Raw genomic sequence first — 27,229 nt, 5'->3', positions numbered from 1 at the left:
TGTTCCTCCAGCTAGGCTGTGCTCTATGCTCAGCCTGGCACTTAGACAGTGTCATTAGAAAATAACGGCTTGGTGGAGCATTGACAGTCTTCAACTCAAATCGCAGGTTCCAATCCTTAGCCTTGTGTAGGCTCTTAGGTCAAATCTTACCTTCTGTTTCCTCCCTTTATAGTGAGAATGGCTTGTCCAGTTTTATAGATTTATGAGAAGAAAAGGTGTAAGAATGACTTAACAATCTATCTCATCAGAACTTTATTATTATGTTTTATTTATTATTTGTGTGTGTGTGTGTGTGTGTGTGTTGGGGTGTAACTTTGTCACAGCCTGAGGGTGGACATCAGAGGACAACCTGCAGGAGTCAGCTTCCTCTTTTCACTTTGTGGGTCCTGGGGATCAAACTCACATTGTCAGGCTCTACAGCAGGTGCCTTTACACACTGAGCTATCTCGACAGCTCAGATCTTACTTCATTTGCTATGTGATTCTGCTTATATGTATTTTTTTATAAACTTTAATATTAAAAAACGTTTTAATGAACATGCGAGTGCACACACACACACACACACACATGATTACATCACATTTGGATGTATGAGGGGTGATCTGCCTGTGACATCTGTCACCAGGGTTAAGTGGCTGATCTGACTGGCTAGGAGGCTATCCCCTTTCTACCTCACCACGCCATGTGCTTCCTCGAAGCAGCTATATGCTGGGTGAAAGAGAAAAACCTTCCCCTAATAGAAAATAAGTCTTGGGTCAAGAGTTTAAGAGTAACAGCGCTTACCTGCTAGAACCTCAAAGTAAACCCTCAAAACTTAATTTAATATTAATCTGAGGACAGATTCCAAGAAATGCCAGTAAAAGTTACAGGTTTTTCCCTGTACACTTTGGCCTATCATATTATTATGAATAAATATTCATGACATACCTACTATATGCAGAGCCCATGATATATTCTATAAACACCCAATGACTTTTCACTGTGTGCCAGGCTCACCACCAGTCTCGATACTCACAGGTGTCGCAGAGGGAGGAAGCAGTGTGGTCTACTGTTCTGCAATGAAGGTTCTCAATGCTAGGTGTAGTATTTATTAGTTTAATATCATACTAGGCTGCTGGATTTTAATTTAATCTTTTACAAGCTACTGGAAACACCTTATTTCTAAACATGACCCAACAGAAGAATGTGGTTTGTTGAATCAGAAGACAAGAAATGTCTGCCCTTAGGAGTTTCCCTGCCTCAGTGATCTTACTGCAGCGGGCTTGGGGAATAGGGGCTTGGAGCTGGAAGTGGTTTTTTTTTTTTTAAAGGTGTGTGTGTGTGTGTGTGTGTCTGTGTGTGTGTGTCTGTGTCTGTGTCTGTGTGTGTGTGTCTGTGTCTCTGTGTGTGTGTGTCTGTGTGTGTGTCTGTGTGTGTGTGTGTGTCTGTGTGTGTGTGTGTCTGTGTGTGTGTGTGTCTGTGTGTGTGTGTGTGTCTGTGTGTGTGTCTGTGTGTGTGTGTGTGTATGTGTGTGTGTGTGTAGGGGGTATAGGTTAGGATTTGCTGACTCATTCAAAGGACTTTACACATAGCGAATATTTAGCAGTGTTTGGTAGTGAGCTTACCTGCATGCTGGATAGTTGGAAAGAAGGGGGAGAAAAGAAGGAAGAGAGAGGGAGAGAGGGAGAGAGGAAGAGAGGGAGAGAGGGAGAGAGGGAGACAGGAAGGGAGGGAACTCCTGAACCATGAGTGACGACTGAGCAAATACTTGATTCAGGTCTTGCTTGTGCTGACCCATTCAAGATATTTCTCTGAGCTACATCATTGAACTCTTCCAACAACCTGATGAGGCACAAATTCCATTGTCATCAACATTTACACCTGTTCATGATATAAAAACAAGAAGAAATAGAATAACTTAGCCAGAGTCAAACTAGGCATTCCCAGGAAGCAGTTGGTCTGCCTGACTCCAAAACCAGGACTTCCTAATGCACTAGGATATATTTCTTGGAAAGTCATTTCTCCTCCTAAATAAGGCTTCTACTTCCTCAGCCTGAGAGGGAGGAAAGGACAGGAGACCACGTGTAAGGTCGATTTGTAGCTAGCGGCCCTGACTTACAGAAGCATCTTACCCAGGTTTAACCAAGTGTGGCCCAGGAGCCAAATATATTGCCAGCCAATGCTGTTATTGTGTAGGGTGTTTTTGTTTTTGTTTTTCTCCCCTGAGACAGGGTTTCTCTATGTAGCCTTGGCTGTCCTGGAACTTACTGTAGCCTCCAACTCAGAGATCCACCTGCTTCTGCCTCTCAAGCATTAGGATCAAGGCATACCCCATCACCACCCGGCAGCCAATGTTTTTTGCTTTTTGTTTTTTGTTTTTTTGGGGGGTTAATTTTTTGTTGTTGGTTTTTTGTTTTGTTTTTGTTTTTGTTTTGTTTTTTTTGTTTTTGTTTTGTTTTTTGTTTTGTTTTTGGTTTTGGTTTTGGTTTTGGTTTTGGTTTTGGTTTTGGTTTTGGTTTTGGTTTTGGTTTTGGTTTTGGTTTTGGTTTTGGTTTTGGTTTTTCGAGACAAGGTTTCTCTGTGTAGCCCTGGCTGTCCTGGAACTCACTTTGTAAACCAGGCTGGCCTCAAACTCAGAAATCCACCTGCCTCTGCCTCCCAAGTGCTGGGATTAACGGCATGCGCCACCACGCCCGGCCAATGTTTTTAGTAAATAAAGTTTTATTGGGACAACTACAGATATTCATTTTTGCATTGTATGTGATAGAATTGAGTAGTTGCCACCACAGAGACTTGAATGCCCACAGAGCCTAAAGCATCGACTATCTATCTAAACAATTGATAAATAAGTTAGTGACCACCACTGTATATGTTGTATGCACTGGAATTCCTTTCATGTTGTTGTTTAAGACAGGGCTTCATAGAGCTCAGGCAAGCCTTGAACTCTCCCAAACTGGGCTTGAATTTTGGATTTTCCTGCTTCAACCTCGAAAGTGCCACCATACACAGCTTTGGAATAAATTTTATCTTTTAATTAAGTTATAATTTATGTACAAGAATGTGCAAAAACACACAGAACAATATGCACAGGTTCTGCTGGTGCATCCTGAGTCCTTCAAAACATGGAACCACCTCTCCTCCCAGCACAGAGGAAGCAGAGGCAGGTGGGTCCCTAGGAGTTCAAGGCCAGCCTGGACTACTTAGTGAGTTTCAGGTCAAAAACAAAAACATGGACTCTTCAGAGGTTCAAGAGATGTCTCAGTAGCTAAAAGCATTTGTTGCTCTTGCAGGTCTGGCTTGCTTCTGAGCACACATATGGTGGTTCACAACTGTTTGTAACTCCTGTTCCGGGGGATTCATTACCATGTCTCTATATAGGCACCAAGCACACGTGTAATACACAGACATACATGCAGTTAAAACACTTTTACACATAAAATAAAAATAAATAATTTTGAGTGGGGGTTGGGGAGATGGTTTAATAGTTAAGAGCACCGGCTGCTCTTGCAGAGAGCCTGGATTCAGTTCCAGCACCCACATAGGGGCTCACAACCACCTGTAATCCCAGTGCCAGTAGCAGACGCCCTCTTCTGGCCTCCCTAGACACTGCATGCACAGACATTCAGACACACTCATACACATTAAAATTAAATACACATAGAAAGATGGCTTGATGGTTAAGAGCACTGGCTATTCTTCCAGAGGACCCACATTCCCAGGTTTTATTTCCAGCACCCACATGACAGCTCACAACAGTCTGTAATTCCAGCTCCAGGGGATCCAACACCCTCTTCTCTCCTCCAAGGGCATCAGACCTACATATGGCACACATACATACATGCTAACAAACCACTCATACAAATAAAAACATAAAAATAAAATGATAAGTACATGTTCATGCGTATCATATCTGCCTACACATCTGTAATTGCAGTTACTTGATAGTATTCTGTATTGCTCTGAGTAAATGAACTATAGGTCTGGGTAGGATAATCGCAGGGTAAGAACAGCTAGGAGACCTACCTGCACACTCTCAAACAGTTCCCTGAACTCTAGGTGCAGCTCTCTGTTCATTCACATCGGTGGCTGGGGGGTGGGGAAGAAGGGGTTAACACCGTAGTTTTTTGAGAGAGGGAGGTGTGGGTATCTGGTGGCACATCACAGTTCCAACTACAAATCAAAGCTGTGTTGATTGGGGGGCAGTGGTGGTGATGGTGGCCTTTCAATGGGTTTTCCCAGCTCAAGACAGAAGCCGATGATCACTATACTTATATCATGATACTGAGTAAGAGACAGGGGAAACAAAAAGACATTTATTCTGAACACTTCATTATCCTGTTTGAGTGGAGCTGTGAAGCAGAAAGAGTCCTCCTACTGGGCACAACCATAAGAATCAAGCATCTGTCACTTATCACAACAAACTAGAAAGCAAGAAGGTGAAAAGAAGGGCCCCCACTTCTGTGAACTTATGACCTCTTTCTCGGATTATAAACCTTGTGTGGAATCCCATGCTTACAACCACCCCCTTCCTTCTCCCACAGTCCTCCCCCCCTTCCTTCTCCCACAGTCCTCCCCCCCTTCCTTCTCCCACAGTCCTCCCCCCCTTCCTTCTCCCACAGTCCTCCCACAGGTGGTCCTGGTACCTAGCATCTGCCACCAGCTCTGTCTTTCAATGAATAGTTGCCAGTAGCAGACTGCATCAAAACCAGGAGAGTCTAGCACCACCAGGAGGTCTGATCCTGTGCCTAGCAGACAAGGGCTGCCCGGCTATATTAATATTAATATTAATATGAATACTCGTTAATATTCATCTCTCTCTCTGACCCAACCACAATTTCCTCCTAACAGGCTGTGTCTCAAAGTGCATGCAGTAAAAGAGTGTACTTAGAAGTTCCTTTACCCTGCTGATGGTTCTGAACGTTTGTCTTTCTTTGTCCAGTTCTTCCAGCCCTAATGCCCGGATGCTGAGAACCTTAAGCTTCCAAACCACTTTTACCACGGGAACAGGCCTGCCATCTTCACAGACGGGGGAAGTGTGTACACAGACGGGGGAAGTGTGTACACAGCCAGCTTTGCACAGGTGGTCTTCTTCCGTGTCTACAGCTTTTCTGTATCCTGGATATTAGGAATATATTTCACAAATGAGAGAACCGAGGTTCAAAACGGCCTCTACCCTGGGGAAATGTGTGCGCGCGCGCGTGTGCGTCCATATTTGTGTGTGTGTGTGTGTGTGTGTGTGTGTGTGTGTGTGTGTGTGTGTGCGTGTGCGTGTGCGTGTGCGTGTGTGTGTGTGTGTGTGTGTGTGTGTGTGTATCTAAGCAGTTTCCTTCCCTGCAGCTCAGGTCCCAGCCTGGAGGTCTGGGTGCGGCCTGCGCCTCCTTCCTTCCTCTCCGGGTCCCAGGGGAGATGTGGCAGAAACTCCTGCCGTGCTGTGCCGAAAGGCTCAGGGCTTCCTTCCGGACCAGACCTGGGTGGGGGAAAAATTTTTTTTTTCTTCAGTGGCTTTGGGGGTGTCTGCTCTAGGTGGCATACAAGACTCTTGCCACCACCACAGTGAACTTGTGTTTATAGAGCGCGATTCGTAACTCCCGGTACAATGGACTTCCTAGAATTAAGAACCAAAACAGTGGTCCTGGGTAACCCAGAGTTGCAACAGTTGGTCCAGCCACAGGTCAATCTACACATTTACTACTAGAAAGGAGAAAGACTCCGTAGCCCTAGTTTTGGGTGCAGAGATCAGGCGCTGTTGGGTTCCGGGTTTAGGCAGAGGGCGAGCCCCAGGTGTCCTGCTCCCCCTTGGCTTGGCGGGGCAGGTAGCTGGTGAGCCCTGCAGCGGCAGAGCTCCACTTTCGCTATTCCCTCTGGCCATAAATGAATCGGCGTCTCCTTTCAAGGGTCCCGCAGGCCTCTAGCACGTTAACAACGCGCGGTCCTGGTCAGGCATCCGGCAAATCCAAACTACCAGGCGAAGCTGAGGAGGACCTGGAGAGCAGTAACCGAGGTAAAAAGAAACGGGGTCCCTCCAATTCGTTCTAACCGCGCCTAAAGCCACTCTTATTCCTGGCGCCCATTCCCAAAGAATCGGATTCGCCACCATCTGACTACATATCCAGGCTTGCTACCTGCAGACAACCTGAAGGCTTTCTGCTCTTCTCACCCTCCCCCAACCCCCCCTTGCCAAGGCACCCCAACTTTGTCCAGCTCTCTCACCTGAACCCCCGAAGCGCAGTTTCTTCTTTCTGGACTAAAGCCGAACCCGTCGCTAGTGGAAAGGCCCCCCACCCCCACCCAGCCTAGGCTGCAAGCCGCTTGCTTTACCAGTCCAAAGGTCACCTAAAGTTTGGCTGATAAACAGAATCGGTAGAGAAGATTTGGAGCCCCCCAGCGTGAGTAGAATGGGCTCTGGCAAGTCCCAATCCCGGCCCAAGTCTCTCGCTCCGTTGGACTGTCCCTTAGGTTCTCCCACTTTCTCGGTTTTTCCCCCTCCCCACCACCATTTGCATCTTGCCGAAAGCTGAGCCCTTCCCACTCATTTGCATATCTTATATGGCCTAATGGTGGAGATCATGGCAAGTTAGAAGTTTTCTGACTCCTCTCGGAGGAGTCTCCGGGACCCCAGAGAGTAACAGGTGTCTGAAAGCTAAAGGGTGGAGGGGTTCCAGGACTTGGAGTTCTCTTGTAAAACTCCCCTCCACCCTCCTCTCTCACACCCACCCATCCCCTCAACCCTTTCTTTTTCCGTCCTTGGAAAATGGTGTCCAAGCTCACGTCGCTCCAGCAAGAACTCCTGAGTGCCCTGCTGAGCTCCGGAGTCACCAAGGAAGTGCTGATCCAGGCCTTGGAGGAGTTACTGCCGTCCCCAAATTTCGGGGTGAAGCTGGAGACACTGCCCCTGTCCCCCGGGAGCGGGGCGGATCTCGACACCAAGCCGGTTTTCCATACTCTCACCAATGGCCACGCCAAGGGCCGCTTGTCTGGGGACGAGGGCTCAGAGGACGGCGACGACTATGACACTCCTCCCATCCTCAAAGAGCTCCAGGCGCTCAACACCGAGGAGGCCGCGGAGCAGCGGGCCGAGGTGGACCGGATGCTCAGGTAGGCAAGCGAGCGAGGTACGCCCCGGAGCCCGCGTAGTCTCTGGAGTCCCCGGCCCCTCGCCGGAGGCATGCGGTGTACACTGCTCTCCCCCAAGCCCCTTTCCCACGGGAAAAATAGCCCGGGGGCACTCCGCTTCTCTGCTAACCATTGAACCTGGCCCTCCACCGGGCGACCTGGAACCCCCAGGCTTCGTCTGCCTCCACCTATGCGGGCAGCCTGGACCCAGGCACCTTGTTGGTGGTACCCAGTCACGAGAACCGAAGGTGCAGAGCTTTAGGTCACATGACCAGAGGGGCTGGTGGGTGCAGCGAAAAGGCTGCGATTGCCCCAGGACCCACCAAACTTCCCAAACCCCAAGCCACGTATTAATCCCTGAGATCCGCAGTTCTCTGCAGAAGACCTGGCAGCATCAGTGGCCGAGGCCTGGGAAGCAAGTTCTCTGATTGTGTCCTTACAGCGCCGACTTTAGAATTATGAAGTGGAAAGTTTGTAGTAGGGTCACCAGTGCCGGGCAAAAGAAACCACGAACAAAGGGAGAGATAATAGGTGCTCCTAAGACCACCATGCCCTTTTGCAGAGGTGGGCGTGTACGCTTCTCACTAACGACACCCCAGCAGGCTTAGGGGAGCCCAGGCTGGCTGGCGGTCCCTCCGGTGGCTGGGAGCACTTGCCGGTCCTCTCGCGCCGGGCCTAAGCTTTGACAGCTAGTTACTAATTATCCAAGGAGCCAAGCGGCTCCCTTAGACTGCGCGTCGCTCCGGGGCCACTTGGCTTCAGAAAGGAGCCCCTCGCGTGGCCTCTGACTCTTAAGCCCTGCGGCTTCAAAGTTTCAGAGTTACGGAGTGACTGTGGCGGCCTCCCCGGCTCGGCTTCCTTCCTCTCCTGCAGCGCGCGCTTGGGGTGGGATATGACCTTGCATTTGAATTTGCGCTTTGGGGACCCGGCCGCTCGCCCTCTAGCCAAGGAAATCTGGAGGACTTCTAAAAGTTTTTTTTAACCCCCTAAAATGATTTTGCTCTAATTTAAAAGCTTGGGTTTCTTTCGTTGCTGTTTCTCCACGTAGCAATGATTTTTTCCCCCCTCTGGCTGAGTTTAGCTGCCTGGATGGTGTCAGGGGTAGAGGGTACAGAGTGAGGTACCGAGCCCCCTCGGAAGGTTTGGGATGGCAGGCTGGCAGAAAATTTATCCTGGGGCCTGGCTCAGGGACCCGACATCCCGTCGCCAGCCCCCTGGGGCCTAGGTCCTTCCTCCTGAGAGCCACTGTCTAGTTCGCCTCGGAGCCGACTTAGGGAAGCCCGGGAGGCCGAGGTCGCCTCTCCACCGTGGTCCCCACCCCGGGCTGGACACAGCGGAGATGTAACATAAACTGCAGCACGTGGAGTTGGGGTGTTATTAATTTATTCCTATAAATCATCAACAGAAAGTACACAAAACGTGATTAGGTTGAAAAGAGAGGCGGGTTATTCATTGGTGAAGTTGTAAACTCGGCTTAGAAAGGGAAGGAAATCAAAACGCAGGAGGGGGTGCTCGCCGGACACACGCGCGGAGGTACGGGACGCACCCCCAGGTCCCCGCGCTGCTCCGGGAAGCCGACACCCGCAGAGCTCTGCGGGCGCAAGTCTCTGAGTCCGGGGTCTTAGGACCTGGGCCTTCTTTCCACCCCCAAGCCATGGGGAGCAGAAGGAGAGGAGTCCAGACTCTAGCTGGGGTGAGGACCCAGGACACACCCTGAAGCTTTGTCCCATTCGCAAGCTGGTGCCGCCTTCCCTCCCCTGGGCCTGGAGCGTCTGACTTTATTAAAGTAATTTTTCAAGAAATTGCTAGCGGCTCGCAGGTCACTGCGCAGCCGACTGCAGGGTACCGGGCACTCTCTTTTGTTTTTCTCTTCCCGCTCCACCCCCTTGTTCCCCTGTAAGTCAGAAAGAAAAGAAAGGTGTGCTGGGGAGGAGGGTCACTCGGTGGCGCGCCTGGTCGCCTTTACCCTGGCTGGAAGAACCTGGCCAGAGTGGAGGGTTGCAAACGGCCGTGTCGCGTGCTCCCCAGCTGCGGGTCGGAGGCTGGTGTGCCCCAGGGGCTTAGGAGACCTGGTGGGCCACCTAGAGACCAAGGCCCCTGGTTCCCCGCGAGCCGGGACCCAGCGATTCTCTGCTCCTGGGCAGCAAAGTCACCCTTGAGGAAGGAGCGGGCTGGACATTGTGGCCACTGTGGGTTTGCATTTGACACCTGCGCGGGCTCTACAAAGGCCGAGCGCTCCTCGCTACCGCGAGTTTCTCCTAGGGAGGAAACTGTATTTCCCAATAACTCTTTACCTGGGCCTCAGAGCTCTCCCCTAGGGAATACGGCGGGGCATTCTGGGATCCGAGAAGTTTTTTTGTTTTTGTTTTTTAGTTTTTCAGTTTTTTTTGGTTTTTAAGGTATAACTACGCCATCTTACCCCCAATTCAAATATTTTTAATTCGGGGCCTGAAGGTTTTGTCTCAACGGTTTTTCTTTTGTTTTTCTTTTTTCTTAATCATCTCGCTGTTAATTCCCCTTTTCACGGAACCACTCACGTTTAGAATACACTATTATGGTAGGGTTTTTTTTTTTTTTTTTTTTTTTTTTTTTTTTTTTTAGGCACGTTGAATAACCGGTAAAGAAGCTAAACAAAGGAAAAATGGCCAAACGATCTGTTAAAGCGATACAGTGGTAATTTTTAAAACCCAAATACTGTTTTCTCTAACTTTTGAAGCTAAGGTTCATATCTGTTAGAAATGTTTTTCCAACCTAAAAATAACTGTGGAAATGTTAACCAACAATGAGCTTTTAGACGACCGCTGTTATTTACATGGTTATGTTTTAAATATTGATTGCCGTGTTTTTCTCCTGCTCAGGATGAATTCTCCAGGTCTGACACTGGAACGCAGTTTCTCTGCTTTTTTTCTTACTATTTCATTATGTTGTTCTGCTTTCTGGGCCTTAATAAATGCTTGAGAAATTCGTTAATTTATGTGCAATTAATGTGAACGTTTACAATTCACAAAAACATCTCGTTCGAAAGCCTGGCTTCTCACGAATCCGATAGCCAAGGCTTGCTGAAATAGCCACAATTCAAATGCCTATACAATATCTCCCTTGATTGCTGGAGATTTTTAACGCGTTAAACAAACTAATTGATTTTTTTTTCAGGCACCATTGAAAAAATAATTGTTTTACCACTGTATCTAATTTGGCCTCAGCTTCAACACCAATTTTTATTGTTTCATCTGAACCCAATTTTCTCTTTGCTTTTTGATGTCTTGTTAAGCTAATATATTGTGTGTATATGTTTGTGTATATTATATATCAACATGTAGTGAAGAATTGTTTCTATAGCTGCATTAAATAACTCATATACGTACTTGTATTGTTCCTTTAATACTTTTGATCTGTGCTGTGCCTTATGAGACTTAGTCTCATGATTCTAAGAGACTTTCTTAGTCTCTTAATTTCAATGACAGTTCTCATTCTAAGTCACCTATTTAACAAGCAAGAAAAAAGTAGCAGTGAAGTTAAAAAACAACAACAACAACAACAACATTGTTTTAAAAGCCTGGGAGATACCCTCATGCCTTGTTTATAATGCAGGCTGTGCTTGCATTTGTGAGAAACCAGAAGTATGTCTATTCTCAGTCCAAACTTGAAATCAGGGAGAACTGCTACCTCCCAGTTGGCCTTTCTATATCAGAAAGATGCAATCTTACAGGCAAACAGAGGACTTGGGATCATTAATGTCTTACTCCCAATACTGAAATTACTCTTCCTTGATGGGTTTAATTTTAGAGGCGGGGCTGTGTTTTTTTTTTTTTTTTTAGCATACCTGCTTTGCAAGTGTCCTGTTCAACTTGAGAGAGAGCATATTTGAGAACACTTTGCTAAAACTCCAAAAACAATGTAATATTTGATCACAAAAGGAATCACAACTATACAAAGTTTGATTGCTGGAGGTTTCTAGATACATCAAACAAAAATAATTTTATTTAATGCCCAGGCAGTTTTTAGAAGACTGACTGTTGCTTGTGTCCCAGGAGGTGTGCACACAGACCCACCCCTGTTTTAACAGACTGGACCTCCTTTTTAGAAGGAAAATAATGTTGGAGAGTTTTTACTAAAACTTTTAACACAGATTTGGCTCCGTGTAGAATCAACTTGGGCTCCAGGCATCTTGGCTCTCTGAGTCTTTTAGTCTCTTGAAATCCAAGGAGAGTGGAATAAAACAAGAGTCTTTTCTTCCACAGCTAGGGGATAGGGTCTGGGGAGTGGGCAGTAAGGGCAGGCTTAAAGCCCTTCTTGGAAGGAAAAGTTATATCTGGAGGGCACAAGGTAGGAGGTGCCTACTCCTCTTGCATATAGTTTGCTTTTAGCCATATACCTCTTGTGAGGCTGGAATTCCAACAGGTGGGAAATGACTTTTTTGCTCCCAGCAGGTGAATACTTTTCTTTGGGCATTTTGAACCAGCATCCTAAAGATCTGTTTCTCTGTCTAGCGAGGACCCGTGGAGGGCTGCCAAAATGATCAAGGGATACATGCAACAGCACAATATCCCCCAGAGGGAGGTGGTCGATGTCACAGGCCTGAACCAATCCCACCTCTCTCAACACCTCAACAAAGGCACCCCCATGAAGACCCAGAAGAGAGCTGCCCTGTACACTTGGTACGTCAGAAAGCAACGGGAGATCCTCCGACGTAAGTGTTTTAACCTTGCCTCTGCTTCAACCTATAGGGGCTTTTGCCCTCACTCTGACCTGGTGGACTGCCTTAGTTTCCCCTCAACCAAGAGGCCTCTTAAAGTAGTTGGCAGATAGATACAGTTGCTACACAGTGGCTTATCTTGTATCATTTCTCTCTCCCACAGCCCCTCACTACATAGCTAGTTACACTGAAAAGGCCTTCAGGGTGTGCAGTGTACTCTGCATCTATCTAGTCCTTCTTTCCAACATCCCTTTCATTGTTTCTTGGTTGACATATGAAGATAGTCTGAGTTTCCAAAGAAGAGATTACATGGTGGTCAACAATATAGATGGTCACTACTGTTATTTTCTTCCCCTCTGGAAAAAGTATATATAGTTAAAGTGTCTGTACAGAACCTGACCCTGTTCTGTGGAACTGGTGGTGGGGGTGGGGTGGGTCAGGGGTGGAGGACTGAGTCCAGAAGCAATTTAAAGCAATTGCTCACATTTACCAAGATTAGAATTTGGGCTCAGCTGAGAGTGACTCCACCTAGTGAAGACCTCCTTTCTGTCTGAGGCAGGACACACTTAAAGTGTATGCACTTAGAGCTCTGACCAATTGGTTTTTTGTTGTTGTTTTTGTTTTGTTTTGCATGTAATTAATTTCAATGAAATGTTTTTAGTTCGGAAGAAGTTATTAAGGAAAAACGGCAAGGGATTCTGAACAATTTTGCAACAAGTTACCTACACAATCCACAAAATCTGTCCCCCTACACTTTGCGTGTCGTACATAGGTTCTTCCACACACTTTTCACACAACTTCCAAATTTACCAGATTACCTTTGAAATGCTACTACCACCATGTAAAACTCAGAATCCCTTAGAAAGCCCTCAGTTATGCCAACAATGGTGCTTATGGGGGATTACATGGTGCAAAGTGACTGATGCTGGTTCACTGATTCAGCTCACATTGCTTCGCTTCAGGGGGATTGGGTTTCTTTCTTTCTTTCTTTCTTTCTTTCTTTTCTTGGTGGTTGTTGATACAGTTTTATGGATTTTTTCCTTTGGCTTTTGTTTTGTTGTTGATGTTGTTGTTGTTTTGTTTTTGTGTTTGGTTTGGTTTGGTTTGGTTTGGTTTGGTTTGGGTTTTTTTGTTTGTTTGTTTTGAGACAGGATCTCCCTGTGTAGCCCTGTGCTGGAACCCACTCTGTAGACCAGGCTAGCTTTGAACTTAGACATCTGCCTGCCTCTGTCTTCCAAGTGCTGAGATTAAAGGCATGCACCTCTATACCCAGTTTATACCCAGGTTATTTCAGTTCTTAACCCAAGGTCTTCCTTCTGTCCCAAGATTCCTTCCATGCAAGAATTCTGAGAAGTTTGGGTCCTTACACGGAGGGGAATTTGAACCTTGAGCTGTTTTTATTTGGAGAGATCATCTCTTGCCATCGCACTTGATCTCTTTGGACCCAGCCCCCCCCCCCTCTCTCTCTGCTGTGAGCCTCTGTGTCTTTGCCAACACATTCATTTCCATCATTTTCTGGGTAGGAATCTTTTTTTCCTCTTTCTGGGACAGTCACTTTTAAAATTGCTCTTGGATTTTTTTGTTTTCTACACATTGCTCCGAAATGACTGTGACTGTGTTTATTATGTCCGTGGGCAGGAAGGATATCAGTGGAAGGAAAGGTTCAGGACACTTGTCTCCGTCTGAGGTTAACTCTTGAATTGGAACATTATGTGGACAAAGTAGATGACTGTGGAGCTGTCTGCTGTGTAGAGAAATCAATCCTTTAAAGTCTGGATTGGCTTCCCTCCATGGTAGTCGTACGCAGGGAGTTGACCTCCTGACATGAAGTTCCTGCATAGCCCCAAAACATTCTCAGGAGCCCCAGTTTGCAAAGGCCAGACAGCTCTGAGGGAGAACTAGCTCAGAAGTCAGGGTGGTATTCACCCAGCAACCCCAGGACAGACAGAGAGACACAGGAGACACTGGACCGTCTAACAAGACTCAAGTCCCAGAAAAAGCCTCAGCATGCTCAAGAAGGGATAATTGACCAAGTGGATGGCAAGCTGCAAGGGACATTTTTGTTCAGTGTTATTATTGGTTGTTACTGGTTTATAGTTACAGGAGACAGAACTTAAGGACATATTCCTCCCCCTGTAATTAATCGTACATACACCTGCCACGCCCCAAGCACTATGCTAGTCTGTGGGGTTCAGACTTCCACTCTCCTGAACAAGTTGAGAAACCCAAATAATTCATGAGACCAGATTTCCAGGCCCTCTAAAAGGCATGCACTGGGCAGCAGGGCTGCTGCTGTAGCACCTGGAGAAATCCTGGACGACTTACTGGAGGAGGTAGCATTTGTAGCAAGCCTTAAAGAATAAAGAAGACACCCTAGCATGGAACAAAAATTGGGGCGATAAATAAAAGAAAGTCCAAAGAAATGAGTTGAGTGGAAATAGAAAGAGGAGATGAAAAATAAAATTATACAAAAAGGTTTCATGAAAAAAACAAAACCTAATAAACGGTACTTACTATTCAAGGGCTTGCCTATGCACATAGAACTTTTTTGTCTAGCTCCTAAGCCCTGGATAAGGCTGCTAAAGTAAACGTTCCAATGTCATTTTTATGGGCATCAAATGTTTTCTGTTGCATAGCATTTGAGAGCAAGTGGAGGGAAGTTGGTGGTAGCGGCAGGACCTGTGGTAGTCGAGTTCTTCAAACACTGGGTGTGGCTAGGCCAGGTCCTTTAGGGCTGTAGGCTCTGAGTGGTCTACAAAAGCTCCGGGTTCCCACCTCCAGTCCCTGTCCTGCGGGATTCATGCGGCAAAAGCGTCCTCCACCAAAGTCAGATTCGGGGAGCCTGGGGGTTGTTTTGCACTGATTCATAAGCTAGTGGTTAGGAGCGTTCGAACATTCTAGGCTCATCTGACTTTGAATGAGACCCACGGAGACCTCCAGTTGTCTGCTCCTGGGAATCATTCTGGGCTGTGAGAATTAGGTGGAGGGTTAGGTGTAGCGGGTGTTGTGCTGTAGAGATGGACTGTTACCCGTAAGACTAGTGACACCTGCTTACTTCAAGTGAAAAAAATCTCAAAAGAATCCCAGACAGTTGGGGTTATCCTCACTGGCTTTGGCTATTATTCATAGGGGATTCTATAGATGCCTTGCAGGGCCCACGGGGCAGGGGGTGGGAGATGAGAAGGAGAAGGAGGAGGAAGAGGAGTAGATATTAGATAGTCCCCTCCCCACTGAACAGGGGACTTCTATCTCTACCTTCACCCTCAAGTAACAGTATTTAAAGAGTTGCTGTAGAGAACAAGCAATATAAAAGGTGAAGAAAACACCTGGAAAAATATCTGACTGTGGGAGGAGCTATCTGACTGTGGGAGGAATTATCTGACTGTGGGAGGAGCTATCTGACTGTGGGAGGAATTATCTGATTGTGGGAGGAGCTATCTGACTGAGGGAGGAGTGTCATTTTGCGCACATTGTCCCAGGGAAGCTGGTGACAGTCTGCTTTTACATTTAGCAGAGGCCATTTCTGGTTTCTAAAATGACCATGGGCTGCCATGCACACAGAACCCTAGGTGGCCAGAGGACCATTCTAAATCAAAGACTCCAGTGACAGCAGTCATTTATCCACCTGGGACACTGCTTCTGATTTGGCCATTGGTCACTGGTTAAACAAAGCCAGCCATACCCACAACTGGGATCTTAAGTTCAGGCTGAGAAGAAGCTACCATTTTCTTGTAATGGGCCAAAATGGAAAGAGAGTCCAAGACAGGTCATAAAATCCCAGGTATACAGACTGGAGACACTAGGAAGGGTTTGTGGATGGGGTTCACACGTTAAGTAGTGAGAATCAGTGATCCAGTTGTCTCAGATAGCATTTAAAACTTCTGCCATGTCCAGAGGCATTGCTGGAGTGCTCTGGAGGTTGTGGCTGAACACTGAGAACAACAGGACTGAGAAAGGATACCAAGGTCCAGAACAAGGGCAGCAGGGACTGGGACATGGATGTATGTGTCCTGCACCCTCAGGAACACTGCTCTGTGCACACGTGGGAAGAGAAGAACTTTGCTCCCTTCTTAATAAAGTGGGTACCAAACCTCAATCCAACCATATGAGCCAACATGTGGCCACTGGGCCAGGCTTCTGCCTTTCATTCACTTGATGAGAGTGAGTTGAAGATCGGTCTGCCTGGGCCTGAAAGTCAGACAGGTGTCTCCTGCCTCTCTCCAGCTCCTGTACTGTCGTTCCTGGCAAGGTCTTCTGTTTCAGACTCTATACTTGCCATCTTTCAAATTATGTGGGCAGATCATGAGCCAGCTTCCCCATAAAAGGTTTCCTGGGGCACACCACACATACATACATACATACATACATACATACATACATACACACACACACACACACATACATACATACATACATAACACACATATTACATATATTCCACACAAACCATACATATCACACACATACATGCACACACATGGAACACATGTCGCATATATATCATACAGACACCTCACACACACACACATGCATATACATAACACACATATTGCATATATACCACATACACCACATATAGCACACATATTACACACATATCACACACACACACACACACACACACACACTATTGCCTTTATAATCATACCAGAAGTCTAAGAAGCATCTTCTCTTTCAGATACAAAGCTCTTGGTATTTATTTCAAAGCACAATTTTAAAGGTTTGGGATTTCATGGTTTTTCAAAGAACCTAGAATTAGAATGCAGGTGCCCAGAAGAGGAAGAGCGGGGGGCAGGGAGGGCTACACATCCTCTAAATATGATGGATAAGTGTAACATGCACCTTTGAACAATTTCCCCCAGCCTGATACTTGACTGGGCTCATCCCCCTGTCATCAAAATACAAGCATTCAGAGCCAGGAGGTGGTGGCTCTTGTGTCACTAATCCTAGTACTCAGGAGGCAGAGAGACAGGCAGACCTTTGAGTTCTAAGCCAGCCAGATCTACAAAGCGAGTTTCAGGACAGCCAGGGACACACAGGAACCCTGTCTCAAAATAAATACTTAAATAACAAGCATTTGGGATCCAGAGTGTGACTTCAATGTCAGAAGGTCACCAAGACAAAGGAAAATAATTAATTTTCTCAAAACATTGACTTGGCGACCTCTGTCCAAGAAAGAAAAGGGTGGCTTTGCTGGGGACACAAGATGAGCAGGGAGGGGCCTGTTGTGAGGTGTACCCCTTTGTATCCCCACATAAAACTGGAGCGCACTGTAAAGCTTAAGGGAGAGGAATTAAGGTGTCTTTGTCCATTGGTCCGTCCGTCTGTCTGTCTGTCTGTCTGTCTATAGCGTGAAGGCTACAGGCTCTATCAAGTCTACTCCTTTCTCTTTTCAGAGTTCAACCAGACAGTCCAGAGCTCTGGAAACATGACAGACAAAAGCAGTCAGGATCAGCTGCTGTTTCTCTTTCCAGAGTTCAGTCAACAGAACCAGGGGCCTGGGCAGTCGGAGGACGCCTGCTCCGAGCCCACCAACAAGAAGATGCGCCGCAACCGGTTTAAATGGGGGCCCGCATCCCAGCAAATTTTGTACCAGGCCTACGACCGGCAAAAGAACCCCAGCAAGGAAGAGAGGGAGGCCTTAGTGGAGGAGTGTAACAGGTAATGCCAGGAGCCCCCTGGAGCAGGAAGGCAAAGGTTCAGCTCTTTTGGTCCTGTGCTGTTGGGATATGGATTATCCAGCTAAGTGTGGCTAAATCAGGACCTCCTAAAGTGTATTCTACAGAACCCCAAATTTAATTTACTAATAAATAGATTTGAGACACATCACAGGAGTACTTCAGGAGTCATGGCATATTTTAATATTTTAAAAGCTCCGGGGAAGACTGACAAGGTGATTCCGAGGGCTAAGGAAGGCAGTTACTGCCAAGCCTGACTGCCTGGCTTTGATCCCCAGATCTACATGATGGAGAGAGAGAACCAAATCTTGCAAGCTGTCCTCTAAGCTCAGCATATTTGCTATAACACACACACACACACACACACACACACACACACACACACACACGAATGTTCAAAAGAAGAAAAAGAACCAAGAAGCCTGCATTTAAGAAGCCTAGTTAGCGCTGTCGTTTTTCAATCACGGGGTTTCACCTCTGTGGTATACTAAATCATTATTTCTATGAGTGTTTATTTTAGGAGAGATACTCTAGAAGTTCTGACATAAACTATGGTGCCAGAGAGATGTTTCCACTCTACACAGGCAACACCAAACTGTTCCTTAACTCGGGCCTCCATTAATCGTATCCCCATAAGACCAGAAAGAATCTGGGGCCTGGCACAGGTTTTACAAGAATGCTTGGCACATTGGCACACACCTATAATCCCAGAACTCAGAAGGCAGAGGGAGGGGAAAGATCAAGAATTTGAGGCTATCTGGGCTACTTCGTCATGAGACCTTGTCTCAAGCAAAAAGCCAAGAAAATTTGGCAGGCGAGTAAGCCTTGGTTGGATCTGTTTGGTCCGCTCTGTGCACACTGACTGAACAGACTCCTTTTTGTATCTTAACTACACACACACACACACACACACACACACACACACACACACACACACATATTTAAAGCAAGCACTAGAAGTCCTTGGAGAATCCTTTAGCTTTCTTCTTTCTCTATTTTCTTTCATTCTTATATCGACTTTCTAAAACGTTTACTCCTTGCTCTGGTGGAAGCCTGTGGAGTCCTTGCAAAGTCTCCCAGCTGAGCAGTCTTGGCAGTGAAAAGATAAAGCCAGGAAGGGCAGGTGGGGAAACAGGCCAGGTTTGACACAAGGTCTTCAGGCTGAGGAAAAAGCCTCCATCAGCAAGTGGGGTGTCCAAGAACAGAGCTCATGGTGGTCTGGGGATTTCATTGGTGCTTATATATACCCAGAGACACCCCTCCCCTTCTTAATACCCTGCTCCTCTCTGCTAGTTCTTTGCCCCAGGCAAGAACGTGGGATTTGGATTCCCTGAACCCTTTTAGGATGTCAAACTCCCAAAGTTCAGATGTCTCTCACAATGCCTGGAAGAGACTCAGTCAGAGCCAGGCAAAGGACTGCCTTTCGTGAAGCTGTAAAGGAGGTGCCAGGAGGCAAATCATGGGGCTGTCTCTTGAAACTGCAGATCCTTGTCTTGCCCTCATTTAATTGGAGCCACATAGGGGCCCATGCTCTGCCTTTCGGGCAACATAGCTTGCTCAGGGCCTGCACCACAGCTTCTGCTGAGCCTCCTCAAGTACTGTGAGGATGGCCTCTCTCCCCACCTCCACCCCACTGACATTCAGCTTCTACTATGATTTTGTGTTTGGGGCCCAGCACACACAATCCCCAGGCACCCTCATTCACGGTCTCTCCCCCTCTGTCCTTTGTAGGGCAGAATGTTTGCAGCGAGGGGTCTCCCCTTCCAAAGCCCACGGCCTAGGCTCCAACCTGGTCACGGAGGTCCGTGTCTACAACTGGTTCGCAAACCGCCGGAAGGAAGAGGCGTTCAGGCAGAAGCTGGCCATGGATGCCTATAGCTCCAATCAGACGCACAACCTGAACCCCCTGCTCACCCATGGCTCCCCTCACCATCAGCCAAGCTCCTCTCCACCCAACAAGATGTCAGGTGAGAGGAGGCCAGCCTCTCGCTGCCTCGGAACCGACTGCCGCTGTCCTTGCCGGTCTCACGTTGCTTCCGAGGAGCGGATGCACTGGGATGGTGACAGACATGCTTTCTTCCCATTGCCAGAACAAGCTCATGAAAGAGTGTGTGCCTCTGGTCGGGTTTCCTCCCATTCCTTGCTCATCTGCTTGGCTCTCAAAGGAGCCCTTTGCCCTTTTCTTCTCTATCACCATTCTCTCTGTGTGGTTGCTGATTCAGCCACACTGATTATCTCCAGAGAAAAAGCTGCCTTTTGGGGATGCTAGGTTCCAAGCTGCAGGCAGAGAGATCACAGTGATGTATCACTGGTCACGATGACCCCTCTGCGTGTGGGACCATATCCTATCCGCCACTCTCCTGTTTCAGCAGGAGTCAAATGGTTGTTAGGGGAAGGCCACTTGGGTGGCAGCCTCAGCTATGCTGAGCCAGGGTTAACGTGGAGTCCGTTACTTGAGGTGGTGTGTGATGGGTTGGCTAAAGAGTCTGTGGCGTGTTGGCCTGGATCACAATGTCTCTGCTATAGGATTTGAATATGTCAAGATAAATGCTTATATCCTCATGTGAAAAAAAGAACCCTATGTGCTAGCTATGTCTTCTCCTAGGTCTTAATTCTCCTAAGAAAGATGGCTTACCAGAAATGAGGAGGGTTTTGGTACCCATGAATGTTTGGTACCTGTGTATACCAAACACAACACAGCTTTCTGATCTGGAGGAAAGCCTGAGAAAGGAAAGGCAGCTGTTGCTATAATCTATAGTCCTCTGAGGTCCCTTCCTCCCCTCCCATGAAAGTTACCTTTTTTGGTGGAAAAGGCCCAAGAGCCAGGTCATCAAGACAGGATCTGAGCCAGCAGATGGGCAATGTGCAGACATTTGTTCCATGCCTGCCACTCATAGTCAGTATGATTGGTATGATCGTTGAGACCTAAAATTGACCAGCAGGAAGCCTAGGACCAGGCTGGGGTTTCTCTGAGTCCTGCCCTGAGAGTAAGGAAGGGTTCAGACAGCCCAGCAGAAAGCTGGCTTATTCATAAAAGGCAAAGAAGCTGCGGGTAGTGAGGCAAGGAAGTGTTGGCCTGACCGAAGAGTCGCTGAACCCCCTTACAGCGATACAAAGCAAGGTTCAGCAGGTAGGTGGCGGATGGCCTATGGCTGGTACTGAGCAGGGCTGGAGAATTTGCCCACCATGGTGATCTGTGGAACTGAATCTGGAAGCTGTGAGGGCGTGGTTGGGGCAAGGAGCATTGTTGAGAAGACAATAGCCATTGTACTGGAACCTGTGATCTCCACACCAAAGTCAGGGAGCCCTGCAAGCCAAACAAAGGCCCAGCAGCTTTCTGACAAGCTGGGGTTGTGCTGAGGTCACTGCAGGGTCGCTAGTTTAGGCTCTCTGAGCCCTGACTGGAGAGCCAGAGAGCTAAGGCGGCAGGGCCAGGTATTAGAAACAGAGCAGAGGCAAGGGACAAGGGCCAGAGACGTCTGAGAAGAGTGTGGTCCATTGAAAGTGGAATCTTTGTGCTGCTCTGAAACTCTGGATCTTTATGAAATTAAAAAAAAAAAAAAGATGATAGAACCCAGAAGGCCTTCAGAGAAAGAAATTAAGGCCCAGAAAGAGATAATTTGTTGAAACTCACATGATGGTGAGTAGACATCAGGTCTGCTGATTGTTACCACACGAGTATATATTAAATGCTCACCAAGTCCTGGCAATGTAAACTGGGATGCAGTTCAGTGATGGAGTGTGTGCCTAGCCAGTGTGAAAAACGAGAAGGAAGATGCCAGAGACACGTAGCCCTGCATCCTCAGGATTTATATTCTGTAGGGAGCCTCCAGAGCTATCAGGACCAAGATTACCTCTGGGAGCATCACCATCTTTCCTAGGCAGAGAAAGATGCTACAGAGAAAGGTCACCGTAGGATTCTTCTGGGACACTGGATATTTTCAGTGGTTTTTTAGACCTTCCTCTTCACTCAGAGCCTATCAGGGGATTCATGCCCAGGGACTTGATTCTCTGGGTGTGATTTTGGCCGGTGGTGAGTGTGAGTAATTCACATACAATTCTGAGTTCCTTATGTGTCAGATGGATGCTGGGTGCATGCAAGGGTTAAAGGGGTGGACCCTGTAAGCACCACCTTTCCCAGCAAACCCCAGTGAGACCCCTCCCATCCTCTCGGTTCTGAAGAGGATTGATGGTGCTTTGACATTAATCCTAACAGGCAGTGAGATGAGTTCTCATCCTGGGACTGACAAAGAAGTGACCACTGTGCTTTACAGTGCTGAAATTAGAACCCTAGATGTCCTAAGCAGGCTGCCAAGATGGCTCTTAGGACTGTCCCTAGGGCTAGGCAGACAGACATGCTCAAGAAAGGTTTTGGAATACAGAGCCTCACTGTACCCTCCCTGTAGTAGGACCTCTCCAGTCTCATGCCAAAAACATAGCTGACTCAGAACCTGGAACTTGGAACTAACACCCAAAGACAGCACTGACTATCTGTCTATCCATCTATCCATCTATCCATCTATCTATCATCTATGTCTTGCTTATTCTCTCTTGCTCTCCATATACAAGTATGTATATTGGTGTATATATATATGTATGTGTACCTACATTTTGTGTGTGTGTGTGTGTGTGTGTGTGTGTGTGTGTGTGTGTGTGTGTGTGTGAGAGAGAGAGAGAGAGAGAGAGAGAGAGAGAGAGAGAGAGAGAGATGTCTAAGCCACAGGTTTAGATATTGCTGCAAGCCACTGAGGATGCAATACAAAGGAAGCTAAGAGAGAAGAAGCAAGCTGTGCTCAGCATCTTTCTACCTGACTTACTAAGGCAGGGTCTCTTACTTGAACCCATTGCTCACTGATTTGATTACTCTGGGTAGCTGTCTTAACTCTGACGATCCCCTGTATCCATTCATCCCCCAGTGTGCCAGAATCACAGACAAACCCTTTGCCTATTCAGCATTTATATGGCTGTGGTGCTCTGAATGCTGGTCTTTATGCTTATATAGGACACTTTTTCCCTCTGAGATAGTCCCCAGCCCCAAACACTGGCAGTCTCTAAGGCTGAGCTGGGGAGGGACACCACCCCAAGATTTAAGCTCCCCTCTCTACCATTCCTTCTCCAAACCCCAGCACCTGAGCCAGGAGCTCTGGCAACCCCAAAGAGAAGACGCTCCCCCAGAGCCCTCTTCCAGGAGAGTTGCACCTCCGTTTCCTATGCAAGCCCCCCTCCTTCTCAGCCATGCTTACTGCATGTACCCCACTTGCCCACGATGACCACAATGTGACCCTGGTCCTGGAATGTCCCACACAATAGGGATGGCAGGAGAAGCACTTTGCCTCTGTCAGCGGCTAGTTGGTTACAAGGTAGCCTACAAACTCACTCAGCAGAATCAGCTGTTTTCAGCCTTGCCCCTCTCTGCCTTTACAATCACACACCAGCATGCAGCCAAGGGTTGTCATGGCTTTGTTCCCCCCCCCCTTATGCATGCTTAATTGACAATTAAGCTGGGGCTTTGAACCAGCCTGGCTGCTGCTGCTGGGCCTTCATCTTTCCAGTGTGTGTCACAGGGGCACCCTTTGTCTCTTCTTCTTGGGGGCCTAAAGTTACTGTAGCAGGACTGCAGGCGGCCATTTATCTTCAGACTGGAAGGCCTTTATCTGCTGCCCTCCCTACTCCAGCTCTGGCCAGCAGGAGCTGTCCCTGGTTATAGGGCCCCGTGACAACCCATTCTGGGGCCATTGAGCAGGCCTCGAGTGATGGCCTTTACCTCCATTCTGGAGCTGAATCAAGGAAAAGGCCCCCAAAAGGTCAGAGGGCAGGGCTGTGGCAAGAAAAAGGAGCAGGTCGGAGACTGGTGCTTGTATTGATTGCCTCAGAGGAGGAGGAGGAAGCTGGGGATGGGAGCTGGGCTAGCCTTGGCCCAAGGCTGCTATCTGCAGCCTGATCTGGGTGGCCTTGCTCCTTGTACACCTCGATCCAGTTTAAGTCACCTGGCTGCCTCCCTATGGAGGCAGGGAGGGACATGAGGTTCCCATCAGCCTTTGCTTTCCCACACATGTCCTCACTCTTAAATGATCTTTTCATAAGGAAATGGGGACTTGTTCTTCAGCAAAGTCAGTGAGTCACAGAAGGGAGAAGACACCTCCCCAGGATAACTTTTAGACCTCTGGGCCACAGCCTAAAAGGACGTATTGTTCCTGTGGCTGCTGCTTTCCCCTGCCTTTGAACTCTAGCCCTCCCTTTCCCAGCCCAGCAGACCTGGCTTGCTTGACATGTGTCAGAACTTGAAAACACAGAGTCCTGCCTCCTACTTCTTCCTTAGCCTCTGTTGCCCTGCATCCTTGGTGGCTGCAGAAATCTAACCCTGTGGCTTAGACAAAGCAGATTTGTTCCTGGCCCGGATACTAATGGCTTATATAGATGCACTTCTCCATGGCACAAAATATATATTGTACCCAGGGAGCCCTCAAACATACCTAGAAATGAGAAATGAGGACGTTCCGTGTTGACTTGATGCCTCCCTGGTATCAGGCCCTGGACTGGTCACTTCTGTGCTTGTCTCATTTAAACCCTTCCCAAGACTTAGGAAGATGGGTGCTGTCAGTATTGACATCCCCATTTGTCAACTAAGGGAAGTTAAGATGTTTAGATGTGGAGTGATTTACCCGAGTTCACAGAGCTAGTCAGCAGTGGGACAGGTTTTGACCTGTAATATACTGCCCATCTGCCTTTAGTTGTAAACTAACAACTTTTAAGCTTGAGAACTAATACAGTGAGAGACAGACAGACAGAAAGAAAGAGACAGACAGACAGACAGACAGACAGACTCCCATCTGAATAGCAGAGCTAAACTAGGAAGAAGACTCAGAAGCTAGCTAGTTCTTCCCCAGCTGCTGCCCCTGGGCAAGGTGAATTCTGTGGAAAGAAATGAAGGCCTCTCTTTCCCAAGCCCATCCCTATCTGTGGGGATTTGAACTGCCCTTGCATTGGGCCCTGTCTGGGGCACTTAAAAGCTTTAACAACTTAATGGGGCCTGTGAGACAGGGTAGGCACCTCGGCTCACCTCTGGTAGCCCCACCCCCTCCTTGGGCAGCAGACAAGAGGAGGGGTTTATGAGGGCAGCTGTAAAAAAATATTCATCTCAGCAGCAAGGGTTCCCAGAGTAAATGAGTCAGTCCTATTGTCCCTTAGGAGGAGAAACAAAATTGCCTGGGATCCTGGCTTGCTCTAGTGGTTCCGAGGCGGTATCAGCTCCAGTGTTCTGCTTCTTAGGGGACTTAATCTGACTGTCATTTTATCTCCTGAAGGTGGAGGTCATTTTATCTTGTGAGTACCACCCCATCAACTCCCACTAGATTGGGGAAGACAATCAGGGTATTAATGAGATTAAGAGGTCCAGTCTTCAAGGTATTCTGCTGCCAGCCCCATAGGGGGCCAGCCCTGGTCTGCATACAAAGACACTGGGCAGGGCTGGTGGGCTCAGGCCTCAGCACAAAGGGACCCCCAGCTGATAACAAACTCCTATCACCTGAGGCAGCCCACTTGCTATGCCTAGTCCTTCTGAAGGATCCTTAGAGGATCTGAGGACTCCTTGCGACCACAGTCCCTTCTGAAGAGGAAGGAAGCTGCCAGGAAGCACGGAGTGCAACCTGCAGCTTATGGGAGAAGTGCTCTTGGAATCTGTTTGTAGAATGTTTGATAGGAAGTAACAGGAACTTGGAGAGAATGAAGCACTAAAGGGGCAGAGACAGTCAGAGGTCTGGGCAAAGTGCCTTTGAAGCCGCCTGCTTAACAGATGCACAAGAGCTTGCCCTATCCTCTACCCACTTTTCAACAGGAAGTAAAAACACAAATGTGGAAGCAAGGAGAGGAGCGTGTGTGTGTGTGTGTGTGTGTGTGTGTGTGTGTGTACATGTGCTCGTGCACACGTGCCCGTGTGTGTGCATGTATGTATGTATATGGAAGTGTGTATCTCTGTGTGTGCCTATGTGTGTATGTATGTGAGTGTGTATCTATGTGTGTGGTTGTGTGTATCCCTGTGTGTCTGTGTATGTATGTGTGCATGCTCAAGTGTGTTTGTGTGTGTGCACACACATGTGTTTGTGTATGTATGTATGTATGTGTATGCAAGTGTATCTGTGTGTGTGCTTGTATGTCTGTGTGTATGTGCACATGTGTGCATGTGTGCATGTATGTGTGTATATCTACAATATAATATGTATATATATTAACTTACATGTGTACATTTTATATATATTTATATTATATACTAATAAACATATCTTCACAATAAAGTCAAATAAAGCATTCACTCCTAATTATCTATAGAACAGAGTCAGGTAAATTTTTGACTAAAGAGCCAAAAATGGAATAGTTCAGGCTTTTCAACCTATACGGTCTCAGTCACAGCCCTTCAAGCCTGTCTCTGTAGCACAAATGCAGCCATAGACTATGCATTCATGAGTGTGTGGCTGTCTCCCAACACGGCCTTATTTATGGCACCTGAAATTCGAATTCATGTCATTTTCATATATCATGACATATTTTCCTTCGGATTTTTTCCAACTAAATAAAATTAAAAATATAAAAACCAGGGCTAAAGTGATGGCTCGGCGGTTAAGAGTGAGACCTGCTCTTCCAGAGGTCATGAGTTCAGTTCCCACCGCTCATGTCAGGCAGCTCAAGACCACCTGCAACCCCAGCTCCGGGGCATCAATACTTCCGGTGGGCACTCTGTGGGCATGTTCACAAACTTACACACATAATTAATAATACATGTATATATGCATGTATATAATGTACATAATCACATACACACATACATGTGTCTATATAATTCTTGATTCACACATCCAGGCTGCTTGGGTCAGCAAAACTTTCAAATACAGCCCATCTCCAAGTCCAACCCTATTATGTTAGACTCTCTAGGGAGTTAGGCCAGGCATCAGTAACTACTAAAACTTTCCAGGGCAGCCCCATGGGCTACCATGAGTTGAAAACTACCTCTAAGCTTCTCCATGTTAAAGTGCATCTCCATTGCCTGGGTATGTGTAGAAATGCATATTCTGGTTAAAGGCCGAAGGGCTTGAGTTTCTGTATTTTGGTATTGGCAAAGGAGATGATGGCCCAGGGGCCTCACTGCTAGTAGGGAGTCTCTTGGGCAACTCCACGAGTAACTAATCTCCCTCTGTCCCCCAACCTTCCCTTGACTGACAATCCTGCTTAACATGCCTTTATAAAGTTCCAAATCCAGTGGGTGCACAACAGAACCATTGGGTCATGGAGGAGACCTCAATTCCAGCCTCGCCTTAGTCAGTTATTTCTGTGTGACCCAAGACAAGCTTCTGGAATCGGAGACTCAGTTTCTCAGTGTATGGGCACACCCACTTGCGCAAAAGCTTGAGGAGGAAATGGTATGATGCCTATGTATACAGGGGAAACACCCAGACATGGCAGCCTCTCATAAACAAGGGCTATTGTTATTTGGTGTTGTGTGATGTTTGGAAGAGGGTTTGTTGGTTGCTGTTATTTGTGTTATTTGTTATATGATGAGGGGACCCCTTAGTTCCCTGTCTCTGTTGGAGTCTCACTCAATCTTGACTTTTAGAGAACTTGGGTATTTCCAGCTAGATGCTCATCTTGGTGTCTGCAGTAGACTCAGGCTGGCTTCTAGTCACACAGTGGATGCGAGGCAGTTTCTCATCTTCCCTAGGACTGCTCAGTGACACCCATAAGGTGTATTCAGTGTCATGGGCATTTAGTGTCA

General features: G+C 47.3%; 1 protein-coding gene and 1 long non-coding RNA gene across 8 annotated transcripts in view; one reads left to right on the top strand and one right to left on the bottom strand.

Annotated features, from left to right (window-relative positions):
- Positions 1–5,651: 5,651 nt before the first annotated feature.
- Positions 5,652–6,273, bottom strand: LOC147001435 (uncharacterized). Its single transcript, XR_015045010.1, has 2 exons — positions 6,190–6,273; positions 5,652–5,961 (listed from the first exon to the last, which is right to left on the bottom strand). It is a non-coding gene; the product is annotated as an uncharacterized LOC147001435 (long non-coding RNA).
- The window catches only part of Hnf1b (HNF1 homeobox B), a 55,279-nt gene continuing 33,961 nt past the window's right edge, over positions 5,912–27,229 (top strand). For 2 of the 7 annotated variants that reach the window (XM_021176581.3, XM_021176580.3), the window contains exons 1-4: positions 6,401–7,074; positions 11,583–11,782; positions 17,263–17,449; positions 19,198–19,433. In XM_021176581.3, coding sequence (XP_021032240.1) covers positions 6,731–7,074; positions 11,583–11,782; positions 17,263–17,449; positions 19,198–19,433 — 967 coding nt within the window. In that variant the 5' untranslated portion in view covers positions 6,401–6,730. The other 5 variants (XM_021176579.3, XM_021176578.3, XM_085829734.1 and 2 more) reach the window with 4 other exon arrangements.

This window comes from Mus caroli, unplaced genomic scaffold, assembly GCF_978045245.1.
Source record: "Mus caroli unplaced genomic scaffold, Mus_caroli_1 scaffold_13, whole genome shotgun sequence".
Taxonomy (NCBI): Eukaryota; Metazoa; Chordata; class Mammalia; order Rodentia; family Muridae; genus Mus; species Mus caroli.
Note: the sequence above shows the minus strand (reverse complement) of the source record. Positions and strands in the feature narration are given on the sequence as shown.